This window comes from Sinocyclocheilus rhinocerous, unplaced genomic scaffold (genome assembly GCF_001515625.1).
Source record: "Sinocyclocheilus rhinocerous isolate Xijiao unplaced genomic scaffold, SAMN03320098_v1.1 scaffold1045, whole genome shotgun sequence".
In the NCBI taxonomy this organism is placed as follows: Eukaryota; Metazoa; Chordata; class Actinopteri; order Cypriniformes; family Cyprinidae; genus Sinocyclocheilus; species Sinocyclocheilus rhinocerous.
The window spans coordinates 552216-572379 of NW_015645361.1; the positions used below are offsets into that span (position 1 = coordinate 552216).

Here is a 20164-nt window from a genome sequence, read left to right on the forward strand (position 1 = left end):
CCCGGTTGTCACAACATGGCCGCTCCCACCGTCAGTCAGTGAGCACCGAGCAGCTGATCGCACAAATCACGAGTCACGGCAAAACATTGGGAATATTCTTTTGTTCGAGAGCCAAGCGTTAATTCGCAGAAAAAAAGGGTAAGATTAACCGTTATTTGGTGTAATTTCATATTTCTGCGTTTATTTACTGTGCAGGGTGTTTAAAGAACAGCTGGTGTTGCAGTGAATGAACTCTCATTTCTGCTGAAGAGTCACCAGTAACACCACCCTACACAACAACATAAAACAAAAGCATTGCGTTTGGATTTGGATTATAATTTAATGTTAAGACTGACAATTACTTCAAATATATGTACCACTTGTATGCAATTGCATGTATTATTAAGCTAATGTGCTTGTAAATAATTCCGGTGTGTGTAATAGAGACAAGCAATCCTTTCTAATATAATATGTTATGTCTAATAATACATTTGTTATTTACACAATTATATAATTTTTATTTAAATAAGTAATATAAATGCATTTTATGAATACCCAGAAATTGTATTGAATAAGGTTGTGTTAAAAATAATATTGTATGTCTAATAATATAATATTGATCTAATAATATAATATTTTGTCTAATAATACATTTATGTTCTTTACACAGTTATATAATTTGTATTAAAATAAATAATATAAATGCATTTTATGAATACCCAGAAAATGTATTGAATAAGGTTGTGTTAAAAATAATAATTGCTAATATAATATAATACAAAAGTTATAATATAACTATTTTCAGAGTACTTATAAGATATATTTTATTTGCAGATTTCATATGATTAATCATTTATTACATTTAAATACATTTTTTCAGAATACTTATAAAATATTTATATTATATACACATTTATGTTATTGTTTTTGATACATTATTTCTGGGTGCTTGTAAAACCCGAATATTTTAAACACTAATATTAGTGATACAGGCCAGGTTTTCTCTATTATTCGTATATATATTATTAATCACTGTAATGCCAGAGCATCCAGCCTTTAAAAGCAGATCGTTTTACTTTCGCTGACAAAGTGACACTGTCTTTTCATAATTTACCATGTTTAGAGATCGCTGGTGTTGACTGTTCAACAGTGCCAAAGTTCACAGTGTCTAGAGTTCAAACGCAGTTGAGAAATTTGACATCCTTCTTTAGTTTCACAGTGAGAGAATATAAGCTCTGTCTCAAAACCTACTTAGCTCCCTATGAAGCATTTTTAGGGATGTTTGAATATGTCTATTGTGCCAAAAATGCTAGGTTTTGAGACACAGCCTGTCTGTAGGTGTCATCACATTGAACATCACATTAACATTGAGTAAATTAATTTCTTTCTCTCAGGATTTTCAAGAGTGATGACTTGAGAAAAAAGAACTGAGGCTGTACCATGGTACAGTTTTAGTATCAGATAATAGCATAGTGTTACCATATATGATATTTACAACCATATTCTCCAAGGTACTTAAAATAGTACTATGAAATTGCCACATTATATTTGCCAAAAAAAGAATAATATTGCTAAAGTACATATTCATAATAATCAAGTACCATGTTGAAAAAAATGACCTTTTTTTCTTAGTTTTTGCTTATTTTAAAGGAGACATATTATGCCCCTTTTTACAAGGTGTAATATAAGTCTCAGGTGTCCCCAGAATGTGTCTGTGAAGTTTCAGCTCAAAATACCCCACAGATAATGTTTGGAGAAAATTCTAAGTTAGAGAAAATATTTTATTATTATTCAATTTTGTTTGTTTTAGTTTATAATGTGTTTTTGTTTGGAGAACAATGCTAAAAGTGAGAGAAAATATTACATTATTATTATTATTTAAATATGTTTATTTTTACAGTTTTATGGTTTGTGTCTAATGATATTTTTGTCTTTTTCAAGGTCTATTTTGCCGTGTGCAGGAGGGCGAGAAGTGGACGATGCTTGTGTGTTCACCGGGAACTTTCTGACAGACTACCATATTTAAAGTCTCTCATTCCTGGAAACCTTTGTCACACATACACCCCGCGATCATGCAGCTGGATCCCGTGCTGGTTGAATCCGCCGTGGTGTTCGGCGTGGTGATTTGCGTTCACTATGCCGTGTGGAACCAGCTGTCCTGGTGTTGCATCGCTCTGGCCGTCCAGGCTTTTTACGTGCAGCACAAATGGGATCGGCTCATTCGGACCGGCGCCGCCGTGTTCCAGTTCCGGCCTTCGGCCAACAGCGGCGTGTTACCGGCCAGCATGGTGCTGCCTCTGCTGGGACTGGCTTTGAGGGGACACTGCATCGCTGTGGGGAACGTTTACATGGAGCGATTCGCAATGGTCATAACAGTGATCGGTATGATGTTGTCGCTGTTTCTATCGCTCATCGCGTTGGGAATCACACGCCCGGTGCCCACAAACACCTGCGTTATAGCCGGCATCGCTGGCAGCGCCATTCTGTACACAGTCAAGCAAACGCTAACAGTCTCCGAGGTGATTGAAGTCTTGGAGGTGTTGCTTATTTTTGTGTATTTAAGCTTAATCCTCTTGTACCTCCTCCCACGCTGCTTCACTCCCGGCGAGGCCCTCCTCATCCTCGGCGGGATCAGTTTCATCATCAACCAGCTCATCAAGCGCTCTCTGGCCTCGTCCGGGAACGCGAACGCCGACCCGCTCACGTATTTCCTCCCGGTCGCCCTGTTAGGCTTAGTGCTGCTGGGAATCTTCTTCGCCGTGCTTTTCGTATTCATGGAATCGGAAACCTGGTCAGCGTCGCTTTTCTTCCACACCATGACGGCCGTTTTGGGATTGGGACTATTGGTTCCTTGGCTTACCCTGCTCACGCAGCATCACCCCATCACCTGGTTGATGCATTTCATCACCGAAACCAACACTCGCCTTTGGCTGATCGGATTCTGGGCCGCTTTGTTGCTTCTAGCAGTTGTCGTTGTGATGCATCAAAATAGTCATCGCTCAGCCGGAAGCAAGAAGCACCAAGCATCGACGACCGTGCGAAAGTACTTCCACCTCCTAACCGTGCTAACCTTCGCACCCGGACTCGCTCTAGACCGTCCTCTTCTTCAGCTAGCCTCGGTCGTATGCCTCTCAGCGTTTTTGTTCCTCGAATTCGTCCGCTATTTCCGCATCCGACCACTCGGGCCACCCTTGCGACACCTTCTTACTTTATTCCTGGATGAGAGAGACTCAGGACCGCTTATTCTCACCCACATCTACCTTCTCCTCGGCGTCGCCCTTCCAGTCTGGCTCACGCCTGCGTCCTGCACCCCTAATGGAGGCCTAGGGGGCGCCGGTGGCCTGGTGCCCTACGCCGGTGTGTTGGCAGTAGGGGTTGGTGACACCGTGGCATCCGTTTTCGGCAGCGCGGTCGGCGAGGTCCGCTGGCCCGGCACTAAGAAGACCTTCGAGGGCACGGCGACCTCCGTGTTCGCTCAGATCATCGCCGTAGTGGTTTTCCTCATCGCCGACAGCAGTATAAACCTGAACGCCAGCTACTCGTGGGTCGTGGGCTCAATCACAATGGTGGCCATGCTGGAGGCGTATACTTCACAGATAGACAACCTGCTGCTCCCTCTGTACCTCTACATCCTCCTGCTGCTATGAGATCAGACCCATCCAGACAGATGATACCATTATGCCAATGCACAGATATTAACAGCATTAAATTCATACGGTACAGCCCTAGTATTGTGAGTTTGGAAAGCAAAATGCAATAATGAAACATCATTAGAGTTTTTATGCTTGTACAGTGAATAGAAATGCACTGAAATGTATTCAAGAATAAACCGTTTCTTATAGTATTAGAGTAAAACAAACTAGAAAACTACTTGATATTGTAATCGACATCCAAAATGGCACAAAACAAATGTTTGAAGGTGAAATGTGTATTTTTTGCACCACTAGTGGCACTTGCAGTTGCAATGTGCTTGTTTGATTCGCACATGACAACTTTATTTGAAAACAGAGTTTGGTGCAGCTGTTGGCAGCTTTAAAGCGATATTCCATCCAAAAAATCATCATTTACTCAGCCTCATGTCGTTCCAAACCCATATGCATTTCTTTCTTCAGCCAAACACAGAACACAGGTTTCAGATCCCATTGACTTCCATAGTATTTGAAGTCAATGGGAGCCAGAACGGAATCCTTTAAGGATTCTTCTTTTAAATTTTCAAGGTTTACAGGCGATAATTATGTTGTTTTGAGCATTTATTTTTTTGTGCCCTCAAAGAAAGCTCTGAAGTCTTGAGACGCTGTTAATATTTCATTCGCTCAAATCCTATCACTCCAGTATAAATGACAGGGATTGAGTTGCACATTATTAAAAAAATAAATGGAAAACGTAATGCCCTTTAACAATGTCTGCACTTGCTGATAAACACGCAAACACACATCTTGGATGCAAACACTGAAGGAAGGGCACAGTCTACATTGTGTGTATTTTATTTAAATGAATCTCATGAAAAAATGTCTGTCTTTATTTTCCATAAAGCTGCTTTCCAACAAAATGTCTTGTAAAAATGCTATACAAATTGAATTGAAAATCAATTTGAAATTTTCTGTTTTTTTGGGTGGGAGGGAGGGGGTGCATTTCTACAATTTTAAAATGTAAAAAAAAAACTATTACTGTAATGCAATATATATTTAATACTTTAAATATTACATTATTATAACAATTAATATTTTAAATTATTAAATATTTTATAGTTTAACATAGACTACCATTATGTATATATTTGGTAAATTTAATACCATTATAATATTTAATTAAACATTTAATAATATTTAAAACCATGTTCATTTTTTGCATTACAATAATTAAGAATAATTCTTTTTTTTTTTTTTTTACATATGACCCTTGACATGTTTTATCAGATTCACCCATTTTATGTAATTGTAATTTATCCTTTCCGTCCTTCATTACAGCATATATGCATCACTTGAGCCATCGAAGAACACCATTGTTTTTCTATTGTATAACAAAAATACTCAAATATAATTTTGATGCTATGAATAGGATCTGGCTTTTTGTCCGATGCAATACGAAGGACTGGTAGCATAGCTTGTCGCCTTAAAAAGTGTTTTGTATTCTGAATATTTCAACGCTATCAGTGGTTTGTCTGCATGGGTCTGTATGTAGGAGGCAGTAGATATTAATGTACAGATCACTATCCTGTAAATGCATGTATGCAATTCAGCTGTTGTGTCTTTACTCTGATAAAGATTGCGTAAATTATGTTTGTACTTTAATTTATTCATGATATTTGACTGAGGCCTTTTTTTGTTGCTATTGGCGTTTTGTGTTGAGTACATTACATTGACGGTTGTCATGGGAACTGTGGTCAATCACCTGTTCGGTTTGCAGTGCATTCTGGGACATTTAAAATTGACACTCGACATTTGCATGACACTCTTGTTTAAGTGTAAACTAGTTTTTAAACTACCCGGCAATTGTAATCAAATGTGTTACTTTATGGTCCATATTTTGACATTGGAATATGACAAAGATTGTTGGATTTTTTATTTTGTAAATTATGTGACCCAGCATGAAACAATAATATAAATAACGTTCAGACTATTGTGGAAAAAAATTAGTTGGAACTTTTTCTCTGTTGAATATCATGTTTTGTTTTTGCTATCTTTATTGAAGTTGTTTTTTCAGCAGTGTCTGTAAATATGATTTTTCAGATTTTCCTGTCTGATTGGTTGACATGAGAACTGCAGTTTGCTCATTTATTCTCTTCCTCTGGAAACCCAGATTATTCTTATTATCAAACGTTCATACCTTTTCTATATTGTATTGATTTTGTTGGGTACTCAGAGAATGTTGCGTTAAAGGAAATAAACTGAATTTCTAATAAAATGGAATGTTTCTTGTTTTCTCAAATATTAAAGGTCAGAAGTCAGATTATAAATAATAAACACTCTTTGGTTAAAAAAACTAGCCTTTTATTAAAACACTGTTGTGGTTGTAGATAAAATATTCAGATGATTCAAAATGATTCACATTTTATGGTAAGAAAGATGTTTTTGGTCCATTTACAAAACTTCATATTTAAATGTGTGATTGTTGGTCCAGACATCAAAAAGGCTCATAGTCACATGACTGTCCTGATATCTCTTCAGCGTCATTGGTAACACGTGTTATCAGGCCTGTTTTAGTGTTATTTCTGTCTTTAGGTGTAGAGGGACGGGAAGGGCAGCTCTTCTGTTGGTTGTAGCCTGAGACACAAAAACAGATTCACTTAAACTAGGCTTTCTCCGATGCTTCCTAACGCATGTCCTGCATTACCCAGCATGCACTGTTCTTACCAGTTCTCAGGACTCCAAATAGTGTTTTGAGACTCCATAATGTGAAAGGTGTAAACGTGGCGTGAGACGTCAGATGTGTTTGCAGCGCTGCGGTGGACGACTTCACCGTGAATCAGAACCGCTCCACCTACAGTACCACAAACATTCGACAAAAGTGGTCAAAAATACAATAAAATATATATACACTATTGTTTAAGTTTTGTTACCATAGTTTGATTTTGTAAAAAAGACATTAATATTTTTATTAAGCAAGGATGCATTAAACTGATAAAAAGTGACAGTACATTTATAATGTTGCAAAATATTTGTTTCAAATAAATGCTGTTCTTTTGAACTTTCTATTCATCAGATAATCTTTCCATAAATACTTGAAGCAGCACAACTGTTTTCAACATTGATAATAATCAGAAATGTTTCTTGAGCAGCAAATCAGCATATTAGAATGATTTCTGAAGGATCACGTGACACTGAAGACTGGAGTAATGATGCTGAAAATACAGCTTTGATCACAGCAATAACTGCAGGTAATGTTTCTTGTAACTGCTGATCAGTCCTGCACAACGGCTCGTTGGAATTTTAGCCCATTAAAATGTGATGTTGGTGGGTTTCCTCCTATGAACTTGCTTCAGGTCCTTCCACAAAATTTCATTTGGATTAAGGTTCGGACTTTGTCTCGGCCGGTCCAAAACATTAACTTTGTTAATCTTTAACCATTCTTTGGTATAATGATGACTTGTGTGCTTGGGCTCGTTGTCTTGCTGCACTTTCTCTCGAGATTCAGTTCTCGGACAGATGTCCTTTAGAATTTGCTGGTATAATTCAAGCCATCCTGGCCCAGATGCAGCAAAACAGGTGTTCTTTTCTCCAAACATAACGCTTCTCATTTAAACCAAAAAGTTCTATTCTAGCTCTATTCATCATCTGTTTGGTCTCATCTGTCCACAAAACCTTCTCCAGTAGCCAGAAAGATGGGCAGCAGTGGTTTTTTGGAGAGCAGTGGCTTTCTCGTTGCAACTCTTTCATGCACACCATGGTTGTTCAGTGTTCTCCTGATGATGGGCTCATGAACATTAACATTAGCCAATGTGAGAAAGGCCTTTAGCTGCTTAGAAGCTTCCCTGGAGTCCTTTGCAACTTCACAGACTATTACAAGTCTTGCTTTTGGAGTGATCTTTGTTGTTTGGCCACTCCTGGGGAGGGTAAGGGTCTTGAATTTCCTCCATTTGGACGCAACATCTGTCTGACTGTGGATTTGAGGAGTCTAAACTCTTTAGAGATGGTTTTGTAACCTTTTCCAGCCTGATGAGCAACAGCAACTCTTTTTCTGAGGTCCTCAGAGATCTCCTTTGTTTGTGCCATGATACACTTCCACAAACACGATCAAACTTTGATAGATCCCTGTTCTTTAAATAAAACAGGGCACGCACTGACACCTGATAGTCATCTCACTGATCAAAAACACCTCTGAACAGATGGACTTCACCTTATTATCTTATTATAACTGCTGATCCTAGAGATTCACATACTTTTGCCGCTCACAGATATGTAATATTGGATAATTTTTAATTTTGAACACACACACACACACATGTAAACACATACATAGACTAATATTATTAATATTAATTTCCATTTCCACATTTTTTCCCATTTTCCATTTCCGTTATGTGCTTTTGTCATTTTTAAATATTTTTATATAACAATTTAAATAGCTTCAATTATTTTATATTTCCGTTCTAGTTTTATATATATATATATATACACATACATACATACATACATAGATTAGTTTGAATACACTAATTCAAAATATTAATACTAAATACACATATACATTACATTAATACTACATATACAGATATGTACTTATATAGACAGACTAATATTACTAAAATATTCCTCTAATAGTATTACTAATGTTAGGCAGCTCATCTTACTTCTGGTACAAGTAGTTTCACACAGTGGACTGCAAAAAACAAAAAACTAACTCAAACACAAAGAGACTTCTTCAACTCACCTTTTTTAACAGGAGCGGGAACGAAGAGCTTGTCGTCGTAATCCTTCTCTCGGCCGATGAAATCAGTCAGAGGAAACGTGCCTTTAGGTGTCCGCACCATTCGTCTGGTAATCCCATCTAACACACACACGAAAAGTGCCACACAAAACGCATTTTCAATGCAAAATACAGCTTCACTCAAACAGCATGCGTGCACAAATGCCATAAAAAGCCATGAATCTGCCTAACTGTTGTGTGATCCCGGTATGAACCACAGACAGCCGTTCTCCAGCGCAGCATCTTCCAGAGCGAGCCACACGCCCATCACTCTTCCCAGAGGCTGCGTGTAAAGGAAGGTGGCGTCTTGGTGAGGGGTCACTGAAGTCAAAGATCAAAGGTCAACCACGTGTTTTTGTACTGCATTCCTATTGGTTAAAGACGGGAAGGGTCTTACCTTCTCCACCAATCCCTGGTTGCTGTTGACAGATCAGTCACAGATAAGGCGAGTAATGAAATAATTACCTTTACAATGTGTGTCATCATCATTATACAAGCATGCAGGACATATGAACTGTACCTTAAAGATGTACATACTCTGCAGAATCACTGGATATATCAGGCCGAGTTTCTTAGCCAGGTTCTGCAGATAGGAAACACACACATTATGACAAACTGAAGTGTCTTAAAATTGGCATAATGAAAACAGTGAAGTATATTTGGCATGATTTTTTTCTTTCTGAGATCAAGATGGTTAAACAGTGGATTGCTAGTCTTATCTTGAAATCAGACTGGTCTATGTCAGTATTATTTATATACTGTCATAGTACTAATAATACTTATTAATAAAAAAATCTGCAAAAATGTCAACAATTCTGTGTTTTTCTGTCAATATGGGGTGCTGTGTGTACATTAATGAGGAAAAAAAATTAACTTAAATGATTTTAGCAAATGGCTGCAATATAACAAAGAGTGAAAAATTTAAGGGGGTCTGAATACTTTCCGTACCCACTGTATATATATTCATTTTTGTTTAGGTTTTAGTAAGTTTTTATGTGCTTTTGTCATTTTTATTACTTTTTTTTTTAAATTTCTATATGCTTTAATCAATTTTTATTTCAGGTATAGTTTTAGTATTAATATTTTGAATCCTTTTTTTATTTTTTATATTTTCAGTTTTCATTTTAGTTTACATTTTAGTAATTTTGTTATGTGCTTTTGTCATTTTTATTGTTTTTTATATTTCTATATAGATGTAATTAATTTTTTATTAATTTTATTACTTCAACTTATTTTCGTTTGTAAGTTTTTTTAACTAAAATCTAAAAAGTTCAAATCTAACGTTTATATTTTATTTCATTTCAGCTTTATTTCAAATACAGAAATGTCTTTTAATAGTTTTAGTTTTAGTTAACAATAGCAACACTGGTCTGGGTTGTCTGGTTTGAAAGTTTCTCATAAATCTTCCAATTAAATCAAATGAGTTTTTGAAACGAGTGTTTACAAGAAGACCACAGTTTTCATTTGTTTACATGGAGGTTTGGTCATTACTTGAACTTTGGGTGAGAGGGTGACCGCTTTAAACAGCGGCTCATAAGCGTGGAGAGCTGTGGGAAAGATAAAACACAAATACTTAAGAGCAAAAGAATAATATATGATGTATGATAGATAATAGGTTATGTTTAAATATCACTGAATTATATGAAGAGCTATTTTCTTAAATACCCACCATGTCCGATTTTATTCAAGGAATGTTCTTTTGGCACGATGAACTCTCCTGAAAACGCAACGGTCTCATTATTTGATGAATTTCCTGTCTTTTTCTATATCTCAACATGACAAACAAAGCAACTAAACTACAAACCTTTATCATCAAACACTCCTTTCTCAAAGAAGAAACGGATCTTGTCTCCACTTGTGATGAAATAGTCTGCACTTCCCTGGATCAACACCAAATATGAACATGATTTGACTGTTCTTCTAACCACTTCTGAATGTACATGGATTTACAAGGGACATTTTTCCAGTTACAGCAGGGTTTGTAACTAATTTTACCTGCATCTTTACTCAGAAACATTTGGTTGCATGTGGACAATAAAGCATAGAAGAACATTTATGATGACACTGCTGTAAATGCTTGCTGGTGATGCATTCTGGGTATTGATCTGGAAGAAGTTTACCTGTTTTTTAAGCTGCTCGTCGTGGTCGGTGGAGAACTGTGTCCTGCAGAGTTCAGGAACGTCCATCTGCTCAATAATCTCACTCATACGGTCCCGTAAAGCATCACACTCCTCTGGGGACAGAAGGCCATCCAGCACCAGATAGCCCTCATCCTGGTACTGCACAACAAAAACATCACAACATCATTCGCTCTTCCTGACATCACAAAAAGTACCATTATTGCACATGTACCATGGTAGTGGCATGGTATTCTTTGAAGTACTTTGTAAATTCCGTGTAATACCAGTTATTCAGATTCACGTTATGTTTAAAAGTACTGTGGTATTTCCATCCTTGTCCCAGATAGCATCTGGAAAGCATCTGCTGTGTACAAACATCTAGACATCTATAGGTCAGCTTTACATACATTCTAAATTAGAAACATCTTAAAGACATCTTCTACACGTCTATTTGACATCTTAATAGGATTTTGCAGATAAGCAAACACTCTGTGATGGACGTCTGTGATGTACGTGTGCTATCAGATATCTATCTAATAAAAACTTAAGGTGTTTCGGGGAGAAATTTCGTAAAAAATGGTTGAGGTACATGCAATTGCGAATAGGTTGGAGCAAAATACAGATCCACTAACTTATGTTTTGCCGTCACATGATCGGTGATTCAGAAAAATGACTAACGTTACTTAGAGCGCCATTCAAATCTCGGGAGTTTTTTATTTATTTATTTACTTACTTAAAAAGAAGTGGGAGCGTTAAAATCTGTTCATTTTATTTAGTAGTTCCTGATATACACATTTTAAATCCGCCCCATTAATCTTTACAAATTGTAGACTAAAACGCATTATCCAAGTGATCAAAAAAGACTGTGATTAGTCCTTCCTTAACAGCGCTGAGAAAAGTAACAGATCTCACATGACAAAACAAGTCTGCGCGTCTGGATATTAATAATAATAATAATAATAATAATAATAATAATAAATAGACGGTATACTGTTGCGGCTGCTACTGCTGATACCATGTACTAGTAGCCGTTAAACTGAAAACACTGAAGAGTTAAAATATGAAATTATTACTTAGACCCCTCGTCCCGGCCAATAGGAAACGACTTCCATTCCGGAAGGCCCCGCCCATTTCCACGCCCCTCTTATTATACCACATTCCGTTCTACCAGCGAATTACGCAACAGACTTCAAATTTAGATAAAAGTTATTTCACACGTGCTATCACGATTTTTTTTTTAAATTTCGTGCATCTTTTGCACGAATGCACGAGGCGCTGATTTATGAAAACATTTATTATAAAGAAGCAAAACGCTGCAATCTAACAGCACTGACATATCTTGTACTCGTAAATCTGCGCTTTTCAGCGGGTGCATAAAAAACACGATACCTGTCGTATTTAAGAGTTGTGATAGCAATTTAGATGCAGTTTCTTACCTTTTGCACGTCTTGATCTGTCAAAACATCCATGCTGATGAAGACAGTCTGAGAAGAATTCTACGAGGAAGGCTGTCCCATCCAAATCTCTCTCTCTCTCTCTCTCTCTCTCTCTCTAAGCAACCACATGGTTGCCCCATGTCAAACACGATTAAACTGTAACCATGGTGATGCAATAATTGGATTTTGAACAGTAACTCTTTCATTGCATTGCAAGCAACTCAAATGTAGTCATCAGGTTAACCTAAAAGGTAAACATGTGCCTCCAATAAACTTCATTCCAGATAAAGAGTGAACACAGGTTCCTGCGGAGGATGGAAATCTATTTGTCTGGCAGAGTATTACATGCAAGATTGCATGCAATGAACACAGTATTGAAGAAGACTTCACAAAACACATTCAAGCTTTGAAAAATGTATCTGGATTTAGTCTAAATTCACTTTTATAAAGTTGGTCAAAATGTATCATCTACGTGAATGGTCTAATCCTTAATACTGTGCTTGACATCTTAGTTTTTCTAGGATTCACACCCCAAATTAATAGTATGACAGATTTAGTTATTTTCAGTGCATTATAAAACATATTAATGAACTAATACAGTGTGTGCAAACTCTATTTCTGAATCAATCTCGGTTTTAATCATTAAACAAAGGCATGAGAAAGATATAAGTGTTTTCAGCCGGTATTTGAAGGGATAGTTCACCCAAAAATAATACTTCTGTCATTATTTACTCACATTCACCTCTATAACCTTTTTTTCTTCTGTGAAACACAAAAGAAGATATAAAAAATATACATACAAAGAAGTTGGCTCTTTGCAAACGAATTTTTTGCATTTTCTTAAAGGACATTAAATTATACATAAACCTTTTGGAACAAACTAAAAACAAAAATGCACTGAAAACGTAATGTTTTAAAAGCGCTTACATTTATGTGACTTTTTTCTGGCAGCAATTGTTGTTAATTATGTGAATATGTAATACCTCTTATTCTTGTGACATTGAATAAATAATAATAATAATAATAATAATAAAAATAAATTGTATGAAGAAAAAAAGCAACTTTTATTTCTATAAATTAAGTAGCACTTTTATGGTGCATTTTGTCTCTTTACCTGCAAAGGGCGCCTGTGTCACACAGAGAGTCAACATGAAGCATTTTGTTCTCAGAGCCTTTACCACGGAGGATATGGAGGAAGCAAAAGCTAGTAGAGATGATGATCTAGCAGTTTGGGTGTTTGCATTAAGTAACAAACAAGTCTAATCTCAAATGAGCTGGAAAACTTTAGAGAGCCAAACAGTTCCGGCCCCTTATATTTGACGAATGCTAAACAATTCACTTAATCTTGCACACATTTGAACATGACAAAAGTTAACAGAATTCCAGTGAACGGGACAGTGGTTCTCCATTAACACCTTCTTGTCACTATAAATTTATGATGGCTGTGCAACATTCAGACTTGCTGACTTTCATGTATACAGTGTTTGAAGAAGTTTCAAGTGCATACTAACTTAAGAGTTTGTGGTTTGGTTTAACTGGCTGCCTTCTGGTTGGAAGTGACCATTACTTCACTGACAGAGAACGAGAGAGAGAGTGAATGGAAGCTTTTATGTGGCGTGGCGCTTTTACTCACGGAAAACAGAAAGAAAGGCCCAGTGTTCACTGACACAAGGTGTGTGTGTGTGTGTGTGTGGTACTTAAGAACTTATGTGTCAATGTCTACGGGTCTTTTTCAGAAAACAATGCCACATGTGGCTATGACTTCATATTATGAAAATTATTTTGAACTTGGTCACATTAATTGATAAATTTGATAGTGTTTAGTGCATAATGCAATATGAATTTTATGACTAAAGCTACTTTAAAATGTTCGTTTTTCATCAGAATCAGGCAATTTGCATACATCCAATCACCATTATATTTAAAGGAATGGTTCACCTGAAAATGAAAATTTGCTGAAAATGTACTCACCCTCAGGCCATCCAAGATTAGGATGAGTTTGTTTCTTCATCAGATTTGGAGAAATGTATCACATCAGTTGCTCAGCAATGGATGCTCTGTAGTGAATGGGTGCCGTCAGAATGAGAGTCCAAACAGCTGATAAAAACATCACAATAATCCACAAGTAATCCACTCCAGTCCATCAGTTAATGTCTTTATTGAGTCCATAATCCATAATATAGATTTTTGCAGTGAAAAAGTAATCTGGACTGAATCAGCAGAGAAATCAGCACAGATCAAGCACTGTTTACAAGCCAAAATAGTCCAAAACAGCTCTAAACAAATATGTGGGTGGATTGTGATGTAAGAGGAAAAATATTATGGATTATGGACTTGTATTTTAGACAAAAAGCAACAGACTAAAGTCTCTTTTTCAGTCCACATGATTTAGACAAAAGTTTCTCCTTTTCCGTTTTATATTGTTTACTTTTATATTGGCATCATCTAGCCCAATAATTTCTGAATTAACCTGTGTTATGCAAAACCAATTGTAGCAAATGCTTAAAAATAAAACATATAAAGTGTTCAGGCACCAACGGCACAGTTTCCAGAGAATAACCCATGTGTGTGACGTAAGAAACATATGAAAACACTTTTGAATGGTTATCAGAAGTCTTTACTTGGTTTTGTTTAAAGCCATACTGCATACATTAGGCAAACTTCTGAACAAAAAGAAAAGTTCAAATAAAAATCATAAAATAAAATCATATGAACACATACATATAAAAAAAGATACTTTAACGCATAGGATTGTTTTTCTTGCAAACATACAAACAGTTTGCATGAGTCTGTGCTTTTTGTTCGCTCTCATTTTTTTTTTTTGTAAAATTATAAAAGTTATAAACGCAAAATGTACACTTTATCTTTGAGATGAGCTCCAGCATACAGCTCAGAGTGAGTTAAGGCCATGATAGTGTGGGAACGTTGCTACGACAACAGTCATTATGACGTCATCATTCCCTTTGAGAAGTCGACCAATGGGGTGCAACGTGCAGGTCACCTGATCCAAATGCAACTCTGTCCAAAATGGCAAAAGTTTGTTCGTTTGAGTGTTTGAGTTTGTAGTTTCTATATCTTTGTGTAAAGTCTGTTGAGTGTAAGATTTCAGCAAGACGTTTATGGCGTCATATTCATAGTCTTTAAAAGCATATATAAGAAGTAGATTTTGTATATGACCTTTTTGGCATTTATTTCTGTGGGTATTGGCTCTAAAATGTCATTTTACATATTCTCTAACTCAGCTGGCACATTCATAAACAGTCGACTCTTCCCTGATTGGACGCAGCCGCTGAGTAAATAATGCACAAACCACATATTGCTTGTTATATCTTTTCATTCCCATAATGCCACTGCTTTAACATAGGCACTGGCATCCACATGTTCACCATGTAGTCGTCGTTTATATGCATGCCCCTCCGTGCCTGTAGAGGGCAGTACATGAATGTCTTGACCTTGCAAAAACTGTTTGAGTGAGTGTATGAGTTTATGTTTCTAAGCACAGATGGCACTGTACGGTCCACAACTTCCCTTCATACGGACAAGAAACATTATTGCCCAAATAAAAAGAATTAAAAATTATATATAAAAAAAATAATAATTGAAAGCAGAACGACCACTTAGTAAAAATTTCATGAACATTTACTCACAAGTCAGCCTATCCACGATGTAGATGAGTTTGTTTCTTCATCAGATTTGGAGAAATGTAGCATTCCATCACTTGCTTAGCAATGGATGCTCTGCAGTGAATGGGTGCCGTCAGAAACAGCTGATAAAAACATCACAATATAGTATTAAGCTAACTGATGGACTGGAGTGGTGTGGATTACTTGTGGATTACTGTGATGTTTTTATCAGCTGTTTGGACTCTCATTCTGACGGCACCCATTCACTGCAGAGGATCATTGCTGAGCAAGTGATGCAATGCTACACTTCTCCAAATCTGTTGAGATGAATAAACAAACTCATCAACATCTTCGATGGCCTGAGGGTGAGTACATTTTCAGCAAATGTTCATTTTTGGGTGAACTGTGCCTTTAAGAGTTCCTCTGTCTCGCTCAGGCTTGTTCTTTATCGGTTCTCCACAGCTGCTCCTTGACCTCCGGCGGCAGGGTGTTGAAGAGATCCTCTTCTACGATCAGCCCGGAGCGCTTGAGAAGGCGACATTCGGAGAGCTCCACCGGTAATCCCTCCAGCCGGTTCCCGCGGAGCTCCAGCTGCATGAGGCCGGTTAACTCTCCGAAACGTGACGGCAGCACCGTAAGGCAGTTATTTCCCTGATTCAGCGTCCGCAGCTTCTTACACTGGAACAACTCGGGTGGCAGCGTCTCGATCTGAAACAGAAAAACAGGGTTAACACACAAGCTCTGCCATATGATTCTCTTTAATTAGGGTTTAAAGTGTAATCTAATGACAGAAAATAAAAAACAAACACTTTATTGTACATAACATTTATTAAAACCACAAAATAAATAAATAAATAAAAATATTCCCCTTATGTATAATGCACAGGTCTCTGTGTTTCTGAAAAACAATATTTTTCTGCAATAAAAGATTGTAAAATGTAGTGTGTAAAATGTAATCTATAGACAGAAAGTAAGATAAACACTATACGTGCGTTTATGAAAATGTAGTTAAAATTAAAATGTATTTTATAAAAACTATAATTGCAACTTAAAATGTGGTTCGTTGTATTTGTTTGTAGCAGTGCTATTTTAGCATAATTTGAGTTTTTATTTTTAATTTTAAAGTTTTTTTTCAGATTTTATTATTTTTCAGTTATTTATTTTTAGCTGAAATAAAATAAGTTTAAGTTTTTTTTTTTATGGATTTTATTTCAGCTTTAGTCTCAGTTAACTATAATAACCCTGATTTATATCAATGTCAATAATGCTATATAATAATAATTATTATTAATTAAATTAATTATTAGTAGCAGTATTAACTAAAAATATTAACTTAACTAAATAAAAATATTTAACATATTTAATTAAATTGTAGTCTTTGCTATTTGATAAATCATACTTAGTCATATTGCAATTTTGTTTTTATTTCAGTAGCTAATAAACTATTTTCAGTTATTTTTGTTAATGGAGTAAATAATGTCAAATAAGTCTTCATTTGATTTCAATTCATTCAGTCATTCAATCTGTGTGTTTTGTGCAGTATGTAATGGATAATGTACCGTCAGAGATCAGTCGGGTGATCAGGTGTCTTGCTCAGGGTTTATTTGGCGATAACGACCAGCTGATTGGTGAGAAACCCAAAACCAGCACAGCCACGCAGGCAATCGTTTGTGTAGCAAAACGGTCAGTAATCCAGTTTAACCACCATAATGCTACAATATTTGACCGCAGAATGCCACGACTGACCAATCAGAATCAAGTATTCCAGAGAGCTGTGTAATATAATCCATCCATAATAAACAACGTGCCCCATTTAAAGCCACTTGCTCGGCAGGGTGGAGACCCAGGAAACATATTATACACAGGAAAACCAATTATCTCCAGAGTAAGTGGCTAATTTTGGACCCCACACACACACACACACACACACGCTCCAAAAAAAGCAAACATGTGCATCTAGTTATGGTCCGCCTTGACTCTCAACAAATAACACAAATTACACAACTCATTTAGATAATAACGAGCTAATGAAGGATCCGGGAAGGTTGTGTGTGTGTACAAATGCACACACACTCCTCGACAGGAGGTCCATAAACCCGCTATTTTCAGAAACATGCCACACACACTCTCCAACACGCGCATTACTAAAAGCAACCACAAGTGCATGGCAAACTCAAAACACATGAGAGACAGGTTGTGTGTGGTGCATCATAATGTTCAGCACTTTTATCGGTTTCCTTATCTGACACACATCCAAAGAATCCAGATTGAACAAAACAATGGTGCCGTCTGATGCCGCTTACGCCCCAGAGAAAGCTCTGATGGCTGTCTGCTGGATAGGTATGCGTCAGACGCAGTTCGAGGGTGTGGAAACACTGGAGCTGCTGAGAAATCAGGTTTTAATGCAGCAAACAGAATTTCCGAAAGCACAACTCACAACTCACAGTGCCAGTGACAATGTGTCAGAAAGGCGGCTCCCACCTTTCTGACACATTGTCACTGGCACTGTGAGTTTGCAGTGGAGTGTGGAGGATTCTCATCCTGAAACACCAGCGACACGCTATTTTATATTACAAATCTCAAAAATATTTGCTATGATTGCCATAATTGTAATTTAATTAGCATTAACTGGCATTACATGGCTGTGTTGCAATGATTGTAGAAAGGATGTGTTACCTGCAACAGTAAGCCAAAACAATGACTAAATGGCTATTTTGCTAATGAGCGACGTTAATCAATATGTCTGCGCAGCTTAAGTGACGCCAGCCGAAACGTTAATTCAGATGTGAGCAAGTCAGTACATAATAAAAGATTATGAAAACATTTTCTTCTTTGGTGTAACATGCACTGATGAATCATTCACAATAAGACCAGGAACATGTACTGAAGTGTTAAACTTTAAAGCATCAGAAAAAATTATTATTATAATGCAATATTTTACAATTAAAATACATTATATATATATAATTAATATTAATATTGATCTTATATCTTATATATGTGTGTATAAATAAATATTTATTATATAGTATGTATATATATATATTAAAATAGTATTTATTTAAAATATATATATATACAGTGGGTACGGAAAGTATTCAGACCCCCTTAAATTTTTTAGTTTGGAGTCTGTAAGATTTAAAAATAATAATAGTATAAAAATAATAACAGTACATCTGCAGCTTTCCAGGAAAAGATTCAAAACTCAAATACCAGCGTCTGATGAGATCTCACAGGAACATGAGGTGACGTGTACGTACAAATCTGCACACTTATGCTCAACTCACTCTGTTGGCTGTCACTGCAAAGTACTGCAGGTTCTGCAGGAAGCCGATGTCTGCAGGGATGCTGGTCAGGTTGTTGTGGCTGAGGTCCAGGTAACGCAGCTTCCTGCAGAAGAAGAGCTGGGCAGGAATCTTCTCGATCTTGTTCCTGTTCAGGTAGAGGCGCTCCAGGTTGGTGAGGGTGCCGATCTGGATGGGGATGTAGGCGATCTGGTTGTACCAGAGCTTGAGGCACACCAGTCTGTGGAGATGCTGGAAGCTGATGATCTCCTCGATGGTCTTCAAGTTGTTGTCCTTTAGATCGATCTCCTACAGACAGAAGTTGATGTGCATGACAGAATAAGTGAACAGAGCCCAAGCGGCTTGTACAAGCATAAAAAAAAACCTGTGGTAAGATGCCAAAGCATTAAGAAATGTACAATATTTATACAACGCAAGTTAAAGACACTCAACAATCTGCTTTTACTTGCATTTACATTGCAAATAATTACACAACCTTGAATCATTTTTTAAAAAATGGCAAAAAAGACCTAACCTAACCTAACATAGCATAACATATATACCTAATTTGATGATGCGGAGTTCAAAAATTCTAATAATTATGGAAAATGCATTATGGCACAAGCATAGGTATTATACGCAGAGTTTTGTGCAGCTAGATGAAGGATGACTGAGATGACCTGTAGATTGTGCAGGCTGAATATGGAGTGCGGGATCCGCTCTAGATCACAGCGCACCAGCTCCAGCTCCGTCAGGTTCACCATCTTCTTCAGACTGTTCAGAACCATCAGTTTGGTGCCTTCGTTATTGATGGAGAGCTTCTGCAAGTGAACGCCAACATCCGTCACCACCTGCAGGGGGAAGAAGACGTACTGGACTCATTATTTGGTCCTAAAGGAGTTGTAAAACACAATTCTGCGGGCATATATTCAGTTGTTAGATTCAGATTAAACACAGCACCAGAGGTAAGAACATTAGGATGGTATTAGAATTTCCACATCACTTTTTTTAATGTAGTAAACTGGATATAAACACATTTTTTGTAACACTTTGTTCAGAATATTTAAAAATTACCTACAACAATAGCATAAATACAGAAGCTATTGGTAAACATCTTAAGCAGAACAATTTATTATTATATAATATAAATAATATACATTATTAATATACAATTATCTATATAATTTATTATATATACATTTTTTATTATAAACATGATAAAATACTGTATATTATATTTATTATATTATATTAATTAGTTATATAAATGAATACAATTATATAAATATTTTAAGTTATATAATTATATAAATATT

At 36.5% G+C, this 20164-nt stretch overlaps 3 protein-coding genes across 5 annotated transcripts in view; 1 reads left to right on the forward strand and 2 right to left on the reverse strand.

Moving 5' to 3' along the window:
• The first annotated feature begins 17 nt into the window (after positions 1–17).
• Positions 18–4519, forward strand: LOC107705981 (dolichol kinase-like). Its single transcript, XM_016509533.1, has 2 exons — positions 18–138; positions 1921–4519. Exon 2 carries the CDS (start codon positions 2052–2054, stop codon positions 3624–3626), a length of 1575 nt encoding a protein of 524 aa, XP_016365019.1. The 5' UTR covers positions 18–138; positions 1921–2051; the 3' UTR covers positions 3627–4519.
• A 1672-nt stretch (positions 4520–6191) lies between these two features.
• Positions 6192–12052, reverse strand: LOC107705982 (phytanoyl-CoA dioxygenase domain-containing protein 1-like). 2 transcript variants are annotated; one of them, XM_016509534.1, is made up of 11 exons: positions 11942–12052; positions 10506–10664; positions 10190–10265; positions 10055–10102; positions 9877–9932; positions 8906–8968; positions 8783–8804; positions 8578–8706; positions 8350–8466; positions 6333–6459; positions 6192–6242 (listed from the first exon to the last, which is right to left on the reverse strand). In XM_016509534.1, exons 1-11 carry the CDS (start codon positions 11972–11974, stop codon positions 6197–6199), a joined length of 876 nt encoding a protein of 291 aa, XP_016365020.1. In that variant the 5' UTR covers positions 11975–12052; the 3' UTR covers positions 6192–6196. The 2 variants fall into 2 exon arrangements, with proteins under 2 accessions (XP_016365020.1, XP_016365021.1); XM_016509535.1 differs by lacking the exon at positions 11942–12052 and adding an exon at positions 11138–11183.
• A 3866-nt stretch (positions 12053–15918) lies between these two features.
• Positions 15919–20164, reverse strand: part of lrrc8aa (leucine rich repeat containing 8 VRAC subunit Aa) — a 28300-nt gene continuing 24054 nt past the window's right edge. For both annotated transcript variants that reach the window (XM_016509530.1, XM_016509531.1), the window contains exons 5-7: positions 19529–19699; positions 18852–19157; positions 15919–16272 (exon numbers count right to left, since the gene is read on the reverse strand). In XM_016509530.1, the coding sequence (XP_016365016.1) occupies positions 15997–16272; positions 18852–19157; positions 19529–19699 (753 nt within the window). In that variant the 3' untranslated portion in view covers positions 15919–15996. The remainder of the gene's footprint in view (positions 16273–18851; positions 19158–19528; positions 19700–20164) is intronic.

Coding starts and splice junctions, on each gene's coding strand:
- LOC107705981 (XM_016509533.1), top strand. CDS start 2,052: ATGCAGCTGGATCCCGTGCTGGTTGAATCCGCCGTGGTGTTCGGCGTG.
- LOC107705982 (XM_016509534.1), bottom strand. CDS start 11,974: ATGGATGTTTTGACAGATCAAGACGTGCAAAAG. Junction 10,266..10,505: donor ACGAGCAGCTTAAAAAACAG/GTAAACTTCTTC, acceptor GTGTTGATCCAG/GGAAGTGCAGACTATTTCAT. Junction 9,933..10,054: donor CTTGAATAAAATCGGACATG/GTGGGTATTTAA, acceptor TCTTTCCCACAG/CTCTCCACGCTTATGAGCCG.